This window comes from Narcine bancroftii, chromosome 5 (assembly GCF_036971445.1).
Source record: "Narcine bancroftii isolate sNarBan1 chromosome 5, sNarBan1.hap1, whole genome shotgun sequence".
Classification (NCBI taxonomy): domain Eukaryota; kingdom Metazoa; phylum Chordata; class Chondrichthyes; order Torpediniformes; family Narcinidae; genus Narcine; species Narcine bancroftii.
Window position 1 is genome coordinate 223,916,865 of NC_091473.1, and position 17,046 is coordinate 223,933,910.

Consider the following 17,046-nt stretch of genomic DNA (forward strand, 5'->3'; position numbering starts at 1 on the left):
ACCTACTTGTTTTTTTTAAACACATCTGACTGCAGGTTTAATTAATAACAGAGAAAGGAGGGATACTCAGCAGGTCAGGAAACATCATTAGTAGGAGAAATAATGAAGGTTTCAGGTCAATGACCTTTCATCAGAGCTGGGAATGATGAGGAAAAGAGTGCAATTTTAATCTTTCGTAAAGGCAGAGTGCGAGACAGATCAGAAGGAATATTTCAGATCAGCAAAGACTTAGTGCTGTCTTGTGAGACAGTGGTAAAGGTTGTTAACTGCATCCCATCCAGACAAATCGATTTTGACTAACAAATCTTCAACCTCTTCAAATTGCATCAGCACCACTTGTGTTTGGAATCTAACAAGATCTACTCTGTAAGTTAACATTTTCTGTTTTTCTCTTCACCCCTCCCTCTTTGTGACATGAAACACTCGGTATTTTTATTTTTGAGTTCTGCAAGGTCATTAATCTAAAATATTAACTTTGTTTCTCTCCCAAATGGATTCTTCTGACCTGTTGAGTTTTTCTAGCATTGCTGAACTAAATTCAGAGTTCGAGCACTTGCTGTTTTTGCCTTTAGCTCGCCAGTCATTAACTTGTTCTTGCACCAGTATTCTCTGTTGATTGTGTGACCTTCCTAGGTATTATTTCCTCTGGGCATGGCCTTTTTCCAGGGTCGACTCTGCAGGGAAGGATCATTGAGAATACAGTCTTAGAACCATCAAATAGAACAGTAACATCAAACAGAAACAGGCCCTTTGGCCCTTCTAGACTGTGCTGAAATATTCTGCCTGGTCCCACTGACCTGCACCCCATCCATTTCCCTCCATTCTCCTCATATCCATGTACCTGCCCAAATTTTTCTTAAATGTTAAAATTGAGCCCACATTCACTACTTCAGCTGGCAACTCGTTCCACACTCCCACTTCTCTCTGTGTGAAGAAATTCCATCTAATGTTCCCCTTAAACTTTTTCCCCTTTCACCCATCATCCAGGTTCCCTGGTTTGTCTCTCACCTAACCTCAGAAGAAAAACCCAACTTGTATTTACTCTATCTATGCCTCTCATAATTTTGTATGCCTTTATCCATCTCCCCTCATTCTTCTACGCTCCAAGGAATAAAGTCCTAACCTTTCCCTGTAACACAGTTCTTCAAGTCCCGGCAACATCCTAGTAAATCTTCTCTGCACTCTTTCAATCTTATTGACATCTTTCCTGTAGTTAGGTGACCAGAACTGCACACAATCCTCCAAGTTGTTCTCACCAATTTCTTACATAACTTTACCATCACGTCCCAACTCCTGTAGTCAGTAGTTTGATTTATGAAGGCCAATGTACCAAAAACTCTCTATACGACTCCATCTACCTGTGATGGCACTTTCAGATAATTATGTATCTGTATTCCCAGGTCCCACTGTTCTACTGCACTCCTCTGACCTCTGCTGTTTACCATGTATTATCTTACCCTGGTTTGTCCTTCCAAAATGCAAACCTTAACACTTGTCTGCATTAAATTCCATCTGCCATTTTGCAGACCATTTTTTCAGCTCATCCAGATCCCTCTGCAAGCTTTGAAACCCTCCTTCATTCTTCACAACATCTCCAGTCTTTGTCTCATCTGCAAATTTGCTGATCCAATTTACCATGTTTTCATCCAGATCATTATCATTTTTTAGATAGAATTTGCTTAATTTTAATGGACTAAAGAATGTCCTACGTCTCTGCATTGGTCATTCACACACGAACAACCAAAACTCAAAATCTCTGTTTCCTTACATGAGTTTAGACAGCATACCGGAAGTGCGATACATAGGCAGGATTTGCAATGCTCATCATCGATACATGCTATTCATTAGCCTGTTGTTCACAGAATGCTTGTAGTTAACTTTAGGCTGCAGGCATTCTGGGAAATTTACTAGGAGTCTAGGAGGTAAAATTTCAGAACAGGAATGGCATCCTTATTCCTGTTCTGACCTTTTGGCACAGCATGTGTTCTGGGAAAATGGCAATAATTTCCTGGAACACAGCGGCTGTGTGTTTATATAAAAAAACACATAATTGATATAGATGACAAACAACAATGGACCCAGCACTAATCCCTGAAGCACACCACTATTCACTGGCCTTCAGTCAGAAAGCCAAGTACCCACTTTCACTTTCTGGCTTCTCTAGTAAAGCTAATGTCAAATTCAGTTTACTACCTCACTATGAATACTATGAACCTTCCAAATATTGGGTCCTTGTCAAAGACCTTACTCAAAGTCCATGTGGCAACAGTCTTCATCAACCTTCTTGGTAGCCTCCTCAAAAAAACTATAAGATTTGTTAAAAACGACCAACCATGTTGACTATCCCTAATCAGTCCCTGACGATCTAAATACTTCAATATCCGATCTCTGAGAACACCTTCCAGTAACTTGCCAGCTACTGACATCAGGCTAATTTCCTTGGTTATTTTTGGAGCCTTTTTTAAACAGCTGAATATGAGCTACCCTCCAGTCCTCCAACACTCTATATATATCTATATAGATATATATCTATATAGATCTATATAGATATATAGATATATATCTATATATAGATATATACTGTATTTGCCAGTGCCCTGACAAATTCTACTCTAGCTTCCTTCAAGGTCCGAGGGAATATGTTGTCAGTCCCTCGGGATTTATCCACCTTTATTTGCTTTCAGACAGCAAGCACCTGCTCGTCCTTAATCTGTAGAGGTTCTTTGACTTCACTGCTTCTTTGCCTCACTTCCATAGACTGTGCAAGCTTCCTGAGTAAAAACTGATGCAAAAACCCACTTAAGATCTCCCCTATCTCTTTTGGCTTTATATACAGCTGGCCACTCTGATGTTCAAGAGGATCCATTTTGACCCTTACTCCTTTTGCTCTTAATATTACCTGTAGACGTCCTTAGTGTTTTCCTTCTTGTCTTATTTTAGCGCTCTTGATTTTGTTCTTTCTTTAAAAAATATTTTATTTTGTGTTTTTTCCATAAATATACATAGTAAATTCTCCAATATCAAAGTGTGTGTGTGTGTGTGTATGTATGTATGTACATATATATCTATCTATTTTAAAAAATGTGCTTGTATGGGATATATATAAATAAAATATCAAGGTATGTATGTGTGTGTCCCCTCCTTTTACACAATATTGATGCACATACACTGTCAGGGCTCACATTTATGTTGACCATAAAAAAAATGTGGGGAAGTCGCTTGCATTTATACTATAGCAGCATCTATTATTGACCTTTTTATTATTGTAGTTATAATTAGGCCCCTATATGATCCATATATGGCTGCAATATCTTGATAAATATGTCATTTTTGTTCTTTAAGTTGTATGTAACATTTTTTCAATAGGTATCGCAGTCTTATTTCTTAGCCACTGCTAAGGCTATTTTAACAAATGAAATTTGGAATTTAGTTAGTTTATTGCTTATTTCAATGAAGTTGCCCAAAAGATAAAGCTGTGGGTTGCCCGTGAAGGCCACCTTTGTTATTCTTGTTAATATTTCAGTAATATCCTGCCAAAAACGTCTCACCTTCACACATTACCAAGTAGCATGTAAAAACATTCTTATTTCTGTTCTACACTTAATACACATCTCTGATATTTCAGATGTTGATTTATGCAACTTCTGAAGTGTGAGATATAATTGGTGTAGGAAATTATATTGCACTAATCTGTATCATGCATTTATAATTGATGTCATACTATCCAAACACCAGTCAGACCAACATCTTTCCATTATTGCAACCTTAGATCCGACTCCCATTTCTCACTCGATCTCTGTAAACCTGGTTTTGCTCTTTCATTCTGGAGAGCATAGTTCTTCTTAGTTTGAAATTGAGGCGTATTCCCCAGCTAAATAGTTTGTTCCATTTCACTAATTTCAAGTGGGACCAGACTTGGCCCCCATCTTCCTTTTAGGAATAATCTTAGCTGGAGAAAACAGAGGGTCCTATTAGCTACTCCATATTAATTTCTTAATTGTTCAAAAGGCACAAGAGATCCTTCCATATAGCAATCATCTACATATCTTATTCCTTTATCATACCATGAATTCAATATTTTGTTACCCACATTCATAGGCAGTAACGCATTTTTACATAATAATGTTCTTAATGATATACCTGCTATTTTTCCCCAATACACAGTTATTTAAAAAAAATCTTATTTATATTTTGAGATAAGGTTGTACAGCCATACACAGTGTCATGTCTACCATGACAGTTCACATTCAAATATACATATATTCTTTATGACTCTACCAACCTCCCTATCCCCACACATAAAACAAGATACTCACTCAAATTTAATGCCAGGAAAATAAATAACAAGGGCAGGGATTGTCGCAGCTCAGTGGGCGGCCTCTGGGCCGATATTCATTCCTGACTTTCCTTAATCGGGATCAGTGTGAGGGAGAGGAAACTACAGCAAGGAATGGGGAAACCAATCACCGCCATGCAACTATGTAGTGCATGTATGGCTGCCAGATCTTATGAAAGGTACTGTATTTGTTTCTCAGGTTATGTTATTTTCTCTGGGGGAGGGGGGGGGGAGAAGGAACACAGCTTGGCATTTCCTTGTTCCGTCATTCGATACTAAGACTAGAGTCGGGCTTCCAAGTCGCCGCAATGCACTTCATGGCCACTGCCAATGCGATTAACACAAATTGGATTTAAAATTTGGACAGCTTTATTCCAAGCCTTATGTCCATTATATTTCCCAGCAGGAACAACTGGGTCCTGTGAGAATCACTTGCATATATTTTTCTCCAGGACTGGACTTATATCTACTCAAAAGGGCCTCATCTTGGTACTTGACCAGTTTGCAACGCCACATTTTAAGCATTGGTCCGAGAGTTATGGTTTCGATCTGTTTATTTTCTGCTGCATTAGATACAACTGGTGCAAAAAGTGTTGAAGGCTACATCACAAGGGTGATGTAGAGTCCTTTGTTTCGTTCTCTGCACTTTTCTTGGAGCTGTCTGAGGGCAAAGACCATGTCAGTAGTTCCTCTGTTTGCGCGAAAGCCATGAGTAGGAAAGGGCTTTGGAAAGCACCTCGGATGCCCCCCAAAGTTCCTCAACATGGTTATCCAAATGCACGAAAACCAACAAGGTCGGGTCAGATACAGCAATGAGTTCTCTGAACGCTTCTCCGTTAACAATGGCTTGAAGCAAGGCTGCGTTCTCGCACCAACCCTCTTTTCAATCTTCGTCAGCATGATGCTGAAACAAGCCATGAAAGACCTCAACAATGAAGACGCTGTTTACATCTGATACCGCACGGATGGCAGTCTCTTCAATCTGAGGCGCCTGCAAGCCCACACCAAGACACAAGAGCAATTTGTCCGTGAACTACTCTTTGCAGACGATGCCGCTTTAGTTGCCCATTCAGAGCCAGCTCTTCAGCGCTTGACGTCCTGTTTTGCGGAAACTGCCAAAATGTTTGGCCTGGAAGTCAGCCTGAAGAAAACTGAGGTCCTCCATCAGCCAGCTCCCCCCACATCTCCATCGGGCAAAACGGTTAACCATTTTACCTATCTCGGCTGCACCATTTCATCGGATGCAAGAATCGACAACAAGATAGACAACAGACTTGCCAAGGCAAATAGCACCTTTGGAAGACTACACAAAAGAGTCTGGAAAAACAACCAACTGAAAAACCTCACAAAGATTAGTGTATACAGAGCCGTTGTCATACCCACACTCCTGTTCGGCTCCGAATCATGGGTCCTCTACCGGCATCACCTACGGCTCCTAGAACGCTTCCACCAGCGTTGTCTCCGCTCCATCCTCAACATTCATTTGAGCAACTTCATCACCAACATCGAAGTACTAGAGATGGCAGAGGTCGACAGCATCGAATCCACGCTGCTGAAGATCCAACTGCACTGGGTAGGTCACGTCTCCAGAATGGAGGACCATTGCCTTCCCAAGATCGTGTTCTATGGCGAGCTCTCCACTGGCCACCGAGACAGAGGTGCACCAAAGAAGAGGTACAAGGACTGCCTAAAGAAATCTCTTGGTGCCTGCCACATTGACCACCGCCAGTGGGCTGATATTGCCTCAAACCGTGCATCTTGGCGCCTCACAGTTCGGCGGGCAGCAACCTCCTTTGAAGAAGACCGCAGAGCTCACCTCACTGACAAAAGACAAAGGAGGAAAAACCCAACACCCAACCCCAACCAACCAATTTTCCCTTGCACCTGCTGCAGCCGTGTCTGCCTGGCCCGCATCGGACTTGTCAGCCACAAACGAGCCTGCAGCTGACGTGGACATTACCCCTCCATTAATCTTCGTCCGCGAAGCCAAGCCAAAGAGGTGCAAAAAGTAATACTGGACCAGCCTGTACCTTGTATTGATGACTGTGGTCATGCTTTCCCGGCATAATTCGCACCAGCATCTCTCATCAATTGCAATGCCCAAGTCCAATTCCCATCTTTCTCTTGACCTCTGAAGGCCCGGTTTGGGTCCCTTTGACTGGGTCAGGCAATACATTGCCGAAATACATTTCTTACCACTCCCCCTTTCAATCAAGGCCTCAATGTTACTGTATCGAGATAGGGCCATACTTGGACCCAATATGTCCTGTAGAAAAGACCTTACTTGAAGATAGCTGTGGAATGTCTAATTTGGTAAAGCATATTTATTTTTTTAGCTGCTCAAACAACATTAATTGCCCCCCCCCCCTGCTTACAACGGTCCTCTATGCACCTGATGCCATTACAGACCAGATGTCTAGGATCTTGTCACCTACCATTAATGGTATTGTTAGGGGTCAGGGATGTATTTGGTGACTGCTCCACTTTAGTGTTCAGATACTGGTAAAACAAGTTGTTTTAGTATGGGACTGCCCTTCTTCCCTGACAGCAATTTGGCATCCCATTTGTAAATAAAATCCTCTGCCATCTTCTCACCCACCAAGTGCAGATCAGTTTGTGCCCAGGATTGTACACTTCCTCCCTGAAAAAGAGAGGCAATGTATCTCGACTCAGCTGCCCAATAATATTTTTTGAAGACTGGCATTCTCAATTTGCCTCGACTATAGTCCCATGTTAATTTTTCCATAGAGACCCATGGTACCTTTCCACTCCAGAGAAACCTTATAACCTTGTGTAACAATTGTTTAAAGAAACCCCGGGGCAACGGCACAGGCAGTGTTTAGAAAAGATACTGGAATCTTGGCAACACATTCATTTTGATGCAGTTAACCTTACCCACCAATGTTATGGGCAGGGGCATCCTTCTCTTTAGGTTCTCCTTGACTTTCTCCAGCAAGGGGGCATAGTTTAACGTGTAGATTATTCAAGCTACCATCATTATTAATTCCTAGGTATTTGATCCCCTCCTGTGACCAATTTAAATTACTATTTTCTTGAAATTCACTATAATTATCCTTGGTGAGTGGCATCACCTCGCACTTTTCTCAATTGATCTTGTACCCAGAAAGTTTTCCATAGTCCTCCAGTACCACGTGCTGTCGAGGCAGTGAACTTGCAGGGTATCTCAGATATATCAGTACGTCATCAGCAAATAAGTTAATTTTGTGCTCCTCCTGGCCCACTCTATAACTTTTAATGTCTGGATCCTGATGAATGGCCTCCACCAGAGGTTCCATTGCCAGCACAAAGTGAGCTGATGACAGTGGGCACCCTTGTCTACTAGATCTTGTAAGTGGGAAGGCTGAAGAGATCTGCCAATTGGTCACAGCTTTTGCTTTGGGCGCATGGTATAGCGTCCTGATCCAATTTTGAAAGGTTGGTCCCAATCCCACCTTCTCCAGCATCTTAAATAAAAATTCCCACTCCAGTCTATCAAAAGCCTTCTCTGCATCCAAGGAAAAGGACATTCCCCTCTCATTTCTAGATTGTGCCAGATGCATTACACTCAGCAGCTTGCCAATATTGACCACTGCTTATCTCTCCTGCACAAAGCCTGTCTGGTCTTTGGTGTTGCATTTGCCGAAATTGATAAACAATCTGTTTGCCAGGGCTTTGGCTAGAATCTTGTAATCAATATTCAGCAGGGAAATTGGCCTATAAGAAGAGGGCATGATGCAGCTGTCTTCTGTCTCTCTACAGATTTGCTCCTCCAATTCTTGCTGAATTTTGATTGGTTTAACTCCATTAATGTGGTCAGACCTTTCCCATTCCTCAGCTCCACCATATAGCCTAAGTAGAGAAGTCCTCCAGTCTAACCTGCCTGAGCACAGCTGTGATATTTTCCCTGATGACCAAGCAATGCCACCCTCCCTTTTTCATCCCTCCCAATCTATCATGTCTGAAATAACAGAACCCCGGAACACTGAGCTGCCATTTCTGCAACCAAGTTTCACTTATTAGCCACAATGTCATATTTCCAGGTGGTAATCCATGCCCTTAGCTTGTCTACCTTTCCTTCAACATTCCTTGCATTGAAATAGATAGACTTGAGAACATTATTTCTACCATGCACAATGTTTTGATTTTCATTTTTATATGCAGCCTTAACATTTTTTATTCCTCCACACCACTATTTGCTCTGGTACTCTAATGCCCACCACCCCCCCCCCCCACCCCCATAAATATAGCTTAAACCCATAGAACATCACTAGCAAATATTCCTGCAAGGATATTACTCTTCCTCCAGTTCAGATGCAAATTGTTCTGCCAGCATAAATCCCACCTTCTCTGGAAGAGAGCACAATAATCTAGAAATCTGAAGCCCTCCCTCCTGCACCATGTCTTTGACTTCATGTTAAGCTGCATTTTCTCCAAGACAAACATAATTGCTGTTTGCTAATAGTTTTTTTTAAATCCACAATATATTCCTGCAATATCTTTGACACACAGGAGTTACGTTAACATTCTCAAAAGGTGCAAAAAAAAAAGTCTGCAAAAGGTGTTCACATCTTCCTGAAACTTATCCTCTGAGGTTAGAGACAGGACCTATCCAGAATTGTTGACTTCAGGAAAGGAAAGCCAGAGATTTACAATCCAGTGATCATTAGGGGAAATCAGAGGTGGAGAGGGTGAGCAAATTTATGTTCTTGGGAGTCAGAGGACTTTTTCTGGACCCAACACACCGATGGCATCGTGAAGAAAGCACATCATCCCTTCTTCCTCAGGAGTTTGTGGCAGTTGTTATGACATCAGAAACCCTGGCAAATTTCTACAGAGGTGTGGTGGAAAGTGTGCTGACCAGCTGCATCATGGTCTGTTATGGGAACACCAATATCCCTGAGCGTAAAACCCTCCAAAAGTTGGTGGACACAGCTCAGGAGATCATAGGCAAAACCCTACACCTACAGGGAACGCTGCCGCCAGAGAGCAGCAGCGATCATCAGAGACCCTCACTGCCCAGCACAAGCTCTGTTCTCGCTGCTGCCATCAGGAAAGATACAGAGGTGCCACAAGACTCGCCACCACCAGGTTCAGGAACAGCTACTTCTCCATCAGACTCCACAACAACAAACTCATTCACAGACTCATTTAAAACTTACTTGTGCACTTTATTCATTTTCTTTTTGTTCTCTCTGTATTGCACAGTCGGTTTGTTTACATTCATTATCTGTTTACAGTTCTTTGTTTACATGTTTTACACTGCGTGCTACCAATTAGTGGTAATTCTGCCATGCCACAGGAAAAAGGAATCCCGTATGTGATGTCATGTATGTATGTACTCTGACAATAAATCTGAAATATAAAACTGCAGATGCTAGAACCTTGAGCAAATAATGAAAATCTGGAGGAACTCGTGGGTTAGCAGCACCTGTGAGTAAAAATGTCAGTCAGCATCTGTTGTTGGGTAGTATAAGGCTTGCTGGCTTTTTACACAAACGTGTGTATTGAATTAATTGGCATCTGATCAGTGATGGCAGTGAAGGAGCTACTCAGCTATCCCACTGTACCTTCCAGCTGAAGTACAGTACAACTCCAATTATCCAAAATACTCAGTTATCCAAAAAAATTTTTTGGATCCGAAAGTCACAGCCGTTCGGCTCTGAATTTTTTTTTGGATAATTGAGGATCTCAGAAAAAGCAGAAATCTTCATTTATCTGAAAAATTTCAAAGCCGAAATAATGTCATTTCGCCTCTGAATATTTTCGGTAAAATGAGGATATCTGAAAGAATTAGAAATCCTCAGTTATCCAATTTTTTTCTCCAAGTCATCTAATGTTACAGGTTGAAAAAAAATTTAATCTAAAAAATCATATTTTGTTCAGGTTGCGTTTTGGTGAGAATGAAACATTATTTCATGTTTTAAATCCTTCCCTTGTTGTTTGTTGTTTAAACACTGATACAAGTGATTTGCTGTGGCTACTGGATTTTTAAAAAAAAATGACCAGTTATCCAAAAAAATTTGTTTATCCAAATAGGCCTGGTCCCAACCATTTTGGAGTTGTACGGTACGTGAAATCAGAGTTTTTAACAATGTGGTCAGGGCTGAGCTTCCACACAGGAATATCTAGATGAGAAGTCTTCATGTTCTCACAGAAACCCCATGAATCTGGATTTTATTGAGCTACAAGTTTCATGGCAGCAAGCACAAATTTTTTGTAAGATCCACTTGAGAGTAGTTTGAATAAATCTGAGGTGCCTATCCCAGCCTTTCTCTTGTTATGGCTTTGGGAAAATATTCGTAGTGTGATATCTCTATATTTTGATCTCATTCACTATTAGAAATGATGGCACATGGGCCAAACTTATCAGGACCATGTTATTCCAAACTGGTACTATACCAGAATTATTTTTGTAAGATGTTGTGAGCCTTGCCTGATAGCTGTTCACTGGATATGATATTATAGGTATATCCCAACATAATAGTGGTGACTGATTCAAATTGCTAATAGAAATAGTTGTACATAATTTAAGTTGGAGTGTGCCATTGGTCACAGGTTATTTGTGTCTTGTAGGAATTTGTAATCAGTGTATTTACTCTGGTAGAAATTGAATAGGGGAAGATTGATCTTGAGAACTGTAGATTTGGGAAATATGAAGTAAAACACAGAAAATAATGGAAGCATTCAAAGTATTATTGGAAAACAAAAGAGAGTTGACATCTCAGATCAAAGTCATTGTCAGAAATGGAAAAGAAGACATAAAATGTTCACTTAAAGCTAGAGGGAGGATGGGAGAGATGTGGTAAAACAGTATATCTTTAATAAGATGAGACCAGAGTTGCTCTGGGGTTGAGCTGCAAATTAGGCCATCTGATCAACAAGTTAATAGGGGTAGTTTGGAAGAGAACCTAGTCCACTCTCCATAAAAGCTATGAAGTAACAGCATTTAAAGAGTAAGAACATAGATAAAGAAATGAAGAAGCTGCAGAATGCAGAGCTACAGGAAATGCCCAGCAAGTGTTTTTGGGGAGAGAAAAAAAACCAAACCTGGAGTGTTTTGATGCAGACAGAAAGTTATAAGAATATCTATGTTGAATCGAGAAGGCTGCCATATACCTAGAAGAAAGATGTTGTTTCTTGTGTTCACATTGGCCCTCGTCATTAACAGTGCCAGAGATCAAGACCAGTCAGAAAGGAGGGTTTTGAAAAATTAGAATGGCACGCAGCAGAAAGTTCAAGGACTCCTCAGTGGTCTGAACATGGGAGTTCCACAGTGTGGGTGCCAACTCTGCATTTTGTCTCTCCAGTGTAGAGGAGACAGTATTGTGAACTTTGAATATAGTACACCTGATGGGGAAAAAGGTGCAAGTAATGGTGGATCTTTAGGTTGCCTCCTTCATTTGTAGATCTTCCAAAACTCCTCCATCAACTCCTCTGACAGCCAAATCATATATAACCATAACAACAGGTTGTTTGCCTTTTTAGAAAGAATGCAGCAAAGTAAACAGAATTATTGAAGAGATGGATGGAATGGATGATGAGGAATAATTATTGAAGCCCTGCTGTGTTGCCTAGATGTTAACATGGTTTCTCTATTTAAAATCATGAAAGCTCAAAAGAACTTCAAGCATAATGATCAGCAGAACAAGGGAAGATAGTCTGTGCTTGAAATAGTGTAAATTTAAAATAGATGTTCAGTCATCAAGTGGTCAGCCTAGCTAAAAGGCTTCCTTGGGACGTGCTAGCCGAAGTCACTATTGATTCATTAAAATTGAAATTGGATTACTTTCAGAGACCTAACATTTTAAAAATATAGATTTAAGATGTATAATTTAGTGTTTTATAGTTGGCTGTAGAGAAAGTGGTTCTAAAAGCTGACCATCATTTAGATTTTCCTTAGGTCGTTTGAGTCTGGCATGACGAGTCAACAATTACATTACCATTTTTGTAATTGTATGAAGCAATAGCAGAGGGCAAAATAGATGATGCTTGTAAAGCATCCACTGAATTGTAAAAAAAAATCAGTTTGATTTATGTGTCCTTTTAGGGAAAGAAATTTGATCTTGGCAGTCTGCTCTATGTGTGACTCAAAGTGCAATATGATTGACTGTAAATGTTCTCCAGTATGATCAAGCAACCCATGCAATTGTATTAGAAAAGCTTTGTAAACCTATGATAAGAAGAAAAATTTGATAGACTATCTGGCATCAACCTTAAAAGGTGAATTTATTGTGAATTCAGATTTAATGCGGATTTGCATTGGCATTTACACTAAAGTGTAAAATTGTCTGTGTGTGCCATATTATTAAAAAGCAGGACAAATCGAATACAGTTAGCTACAAATTCATCCGTTTTATGTATGGATTGTACTTTTGCCTTTAAAATGAAAAATTCCCCTGAAAACTTGCTTAAAAGATATGGTTAGCATTTTCTTTATTCCAGTATAACACTATGCCGACGATACATCACACAGAATTTTGTTTTCAATCCAATGCACGTGGATTTCAAATTCCACTGATCTATTTCTATCTGTCTGTAAGTTATATTGATCAATGTAATGTTTTTGGTGAAAAATCCAAAAGTGCAGGTAGAAATGCTGTGTAAAACCAAACAGCTTGTGATTGTGAAAGAAAATCGGATTTCACTAATGTTCAGAATGAGCGTTTTCTTTCAGATGTGTACAATAGAACTTTGATCAGTTATGTTTATTCAGAAATACCGCAGGGTTAACTTTGGCTCACCAGGTGATCATTCTTGTACGTTCAACTCTCAGGAGTCCCGGTTCCTGCAAGTCTTGTTGATCCCTGTCAACTCTTTGAGTTACTGAAAAACTTGTTGAAATACTGTTTTTTTTTGTAAAAAGTAAATTAAAAGTACAAAGTGGTTTTATTAAGAATACATCCAATTGATTGGAAAATCTTCCAGTCCTTCATCTCCAAAGTCTCAAGTATGCTCGGTTATTTAAGTTTCACCTTGTCACCTAGAAATAAAATTCAGCATTCATCCAAACATCTAGCTGCCTTGTTAAAAGAAAGGAAGGCCAAGGACACGATGACTGTTGGATGACTTGCAATACAGATATACCCTGCTTTACAAAAGTAGAACATTCCTGAGAAACCATTTGTAAACTGAATATCCATAAAGTGAAGACCCATTGACTACTTTTGGATGCAATTTTCATAAAAGCGAAAACCCATTATAAATTCTTCGTTAAAGCAAACGCTGGTTTCTTCATATAAGTGAATTTTCTTATTTTGAGCATTTCCTGATCTATTTCCTGGTACATGGCAAAAACTCCTTCAAGCCAACTTTTATTGCTGGGTCCACCAATGGCAGGGATCAATGTTTATTCCTCTAATTTTAAGTAGTGTTGATTTGTTGGAGAACTTTACATCACGATTGAAGATAGGTCATAGACACATTTCATCTGCCCACCTTGGATTTAATTGCACTTAATTTTTCTGAACATGACCAAAAAGTTAAAAAATATCAAAAGTAATACCCAGAAAAATTAAAAGCACAATCAACAAATTGTTAGAAGGCCTAATGGACTGTGCTCTCAAGTGGTGTCTACTCACTGATTTTTCATTCATTAGCGTCAATTGAATCAAATTCTCTCCGATTCAGATCCAGATTGTACTCTGGCCTTGAACCAAATATGGAATAGCAATATTCTCAGATGTGAGGTGAAAGCTACTGGAAGGGTTCAGCAACAAAATTACATTTACTAAAGTAAATGCAGCAAAAAGAAACTCATGCAATTGAACTCTAAGAATCTTGATGCTGGCAGGAGAGCTCTCTATTGGCTAGTCACATTTAATATGGAGAATAATGGAGGTGTTGCAGGCCAAAAAAAAGAATCTCACTGGATATTGCTGCAAGAATTCCTCGACACTGCAAAAAAAGGAAAGAAATCCAGTCCTAAGTGTCCTGCTGTATAAAGGATTTTAACTTTTCATAAGATTAGATGTAGGTCGCAGAGTGTTTGCTCCATTTGAACCTTCTTGTGGCACAATTCATGGTATTTTTCTTAGTGAATTAGAATTCATTGAGTTTTGTGTGTATGTATATTTTTTATGATAAATAGTTTTCCTGATTTCTGCAACTACATTTCATAAATTGCTTAAGAGTTTTGGTGGAAATGTTTTTACAACAAATTTAATACAGACTTTTTTTTAGAAATGTTCAAGATTGTGAATGTAGGGCATTGCTGACCTTTTTACTCAAATTCACTTGAACGTAAAGAAAACACTACTTTGTGAAGGCCCTTGTGATTTTTAAAAATGCAAAGTGATTTGTATGTAAAATGTTTTTTTATCAGGTATGGTTAATGTTGGTTTTCTCCATGGACTGCCCTGTAGTTTTAAATCTTCAAAATGTACATAATCCCTAAAAATTTTAAATGTGAAGTCTTTACTTAAATGTAAGTTACTGTTGAGATCAGCACACTTGAAAAGATTGAGTTCATTTGGGAATGATATGGAATCGTAAAATTTATCGTATTGATAGTTGGCAATTTTTTTGCCTGTCTAGCCTTGCTATCTATCTTTGTATATTCTTTCTATATACATATTTTACCAATTGCTTTAATTCACTGTTAACTTGAAAAAGCAATCTATGCTTTTACAATCCTCTATTATAATGATGGATGTGGAACGCAGTCTAATTTTCTGCCATTTCTAATGTTTACCATCGTTACTGGAAATGATTTTTCATTTTGTATTCTTGGATTATTTGAGTTTTGGGGACTTGTAGATTGTTTCTCTCTGTCAGTTGCAGAATTGTTCAATTTTTTTAAGCTTTCTTAATAGTAAAAAAAATTAATTGTTCCTTTACATTCAGTGCCTCTATTTTTGTTGTTCATCTTTCGAAAATGAACTACTTCATATTGATTTAAGTTCAATGGCCTCTTAACTGATTTATTTTTTCCTACTTCACTAACCTCTTTTATGTCCATTGCAATCCTTGCCATTTGCTGTGCTGGTAATTTGGTAGAATTTGGTAGACAAAAGGCAAAGGAGGAAAAACCCAACACCCAACCCCAACCCACCAATTTTCCCCTGCAACCGCTGCAACCGTGTCTGCCTGTCCCGCATCGGACTTGTCAGCCACAAACGAGCCTGCAGCTGACGTGGACTTTTTACCCCCTCCATAAATCTTCGTCCGCGAAGCCAAGCCAAAGATGAAGAGAGAATTTGGTAGAAATAATAAATCATATTATATCCTATGCTAAGCTATTAGCAATGAAATATCCGAGTTTTGAAATAAGTATGAAACACTTCAACCATTGTTTTGTAAACTGCAGTGTTACCTCAAGAAAGTATGTATTCAGCTCAATGTACTTTGTGCAGGTACCTGGAGAGTTATGAAAAGTTGCATCATTTTGGCGAGGATGAAGAAGTACTTACACCAACTAATTCTCGACCACAGGCTGTAGTCTCTGGGGTTCACTTGTTTTACAACCGTCATCAGCACATTATCCCAGGTAAGAAGTAGTAAATAATTTAATAACTTGTATTGGAGATTGATTTTGAATTCCAACAGAGAAAATATAGGTTCCCTGTTCTTTTATTTTAAGATGGTTTCTCTTAATCCTCTACTTTTGAGAGTTAGCTGGTTCCTAATGGAAGCTGGTGCCTACAAGTCAGAAGTAGCACTACCTTTATTTATTTAAGTTGATGTATAAGTAATTAGGCCATAGCATTACTACACAGAATTTTTAAGTAGTCTTTGACTGTGGTAGAACCACAAAATGATACAACACATAAAAGGCATGTCCATTGTCCCTTTGCTCATTCATTGGAATTACCATATATTTTGGCATGCAAGTCGAGTCGTTAAATCCTAAAAAATTTCTCAATGGTTGGGTGGGGGGGGGGGGGGGGGTCCACTTATATGCCAGATATACCTTTGAGACCTTAAGTCTCCAAAACAACCAGGTTAATGTTGATTTGGCATATAAGTCAATGCTGGAACCACCTCTCTATCGCCGGCACTGCCGCTCCCCAACTCCTCCCCACCACTGGGCGCCACCATAAGTGCTCCTGCCTGGGACCCTGAGGTCACCATTACCACTCCTGCCTTATAGGCCAAGGTTCCTGCTCCCCCTGGGAGCACGATGTCACCACTCCAGTTCTGTGGGCCGACGTTGCTTCTGCCTAGTAGGCTGAGGCTTTTTTTTATTTTACAGTTTTGTTACTTGTGATTGGAGTGTTTTTTTTGAATTAAAAATTGGGGTTTCCTGGGAGGCCCGGACAGCCTGAAAAGTGGGGGTCAACTTATACTCCAGATATAACATAAAACCATTAAAATGAGGCCAAAAAAAGGGGGGGGGGGGATCAACCTACCTGTTGGTTGACTAATACACCAAAATATACAGAAGTTCTATTTCCCAACCCAACAATCTTTTTCCCTTCAGATGTTTTTCTCATTAAAGATAGTTAATGAATCAACACCATCTTTTGAGGCAACGAATTCTAGATTAAAGGAATTCTCGTGCCGCTTTTTAAGTAATTTACCGTAAATCAAGCCCTATTGTTATGGCTCTTCTCCCATTGGAAATTCTTTCTCATTTTAACAAACCTTCCATGATTTTGGCCTCAAAATTTGACCCAGGTTGTTCAAAGAGCAGACAAGGTTAAACCCCATTCTCTCGTTTTACCATGTAACTGAAATTATGCATCGCTAATATTGACATAAATCTCCTACAA

At 39.5% G+C, this 17,046-nt stretch overlaps 1 protein-coding gene across 4 annotated transcripts in view; it reads left to right on the forward strand.

Moving 5' to 3' along the window:
- The window catches only part of LOC138764954 (AT-rich interactive domain-containing protein 2-like), a 278,904-nt gene that overhangs the window by 157,922 nt on the left and 103,936 nt on the right, over positions 1–17,046 (forward strand). For all 4 annotated transcript variants that reach the window (XM_069941451.1, XM_069941455.1, XM_069941453.1 and 1 more), the window contains exon 4: positions 15,688–15,821. In XM_069941451.1, coding sequence (XP_069797552.1) covers positions 15,688–15,821 — 134 coding nt within the window. The remainder of the gene's footprint in view (positions 1–15,687; positions 15,822–17,046) is intronic.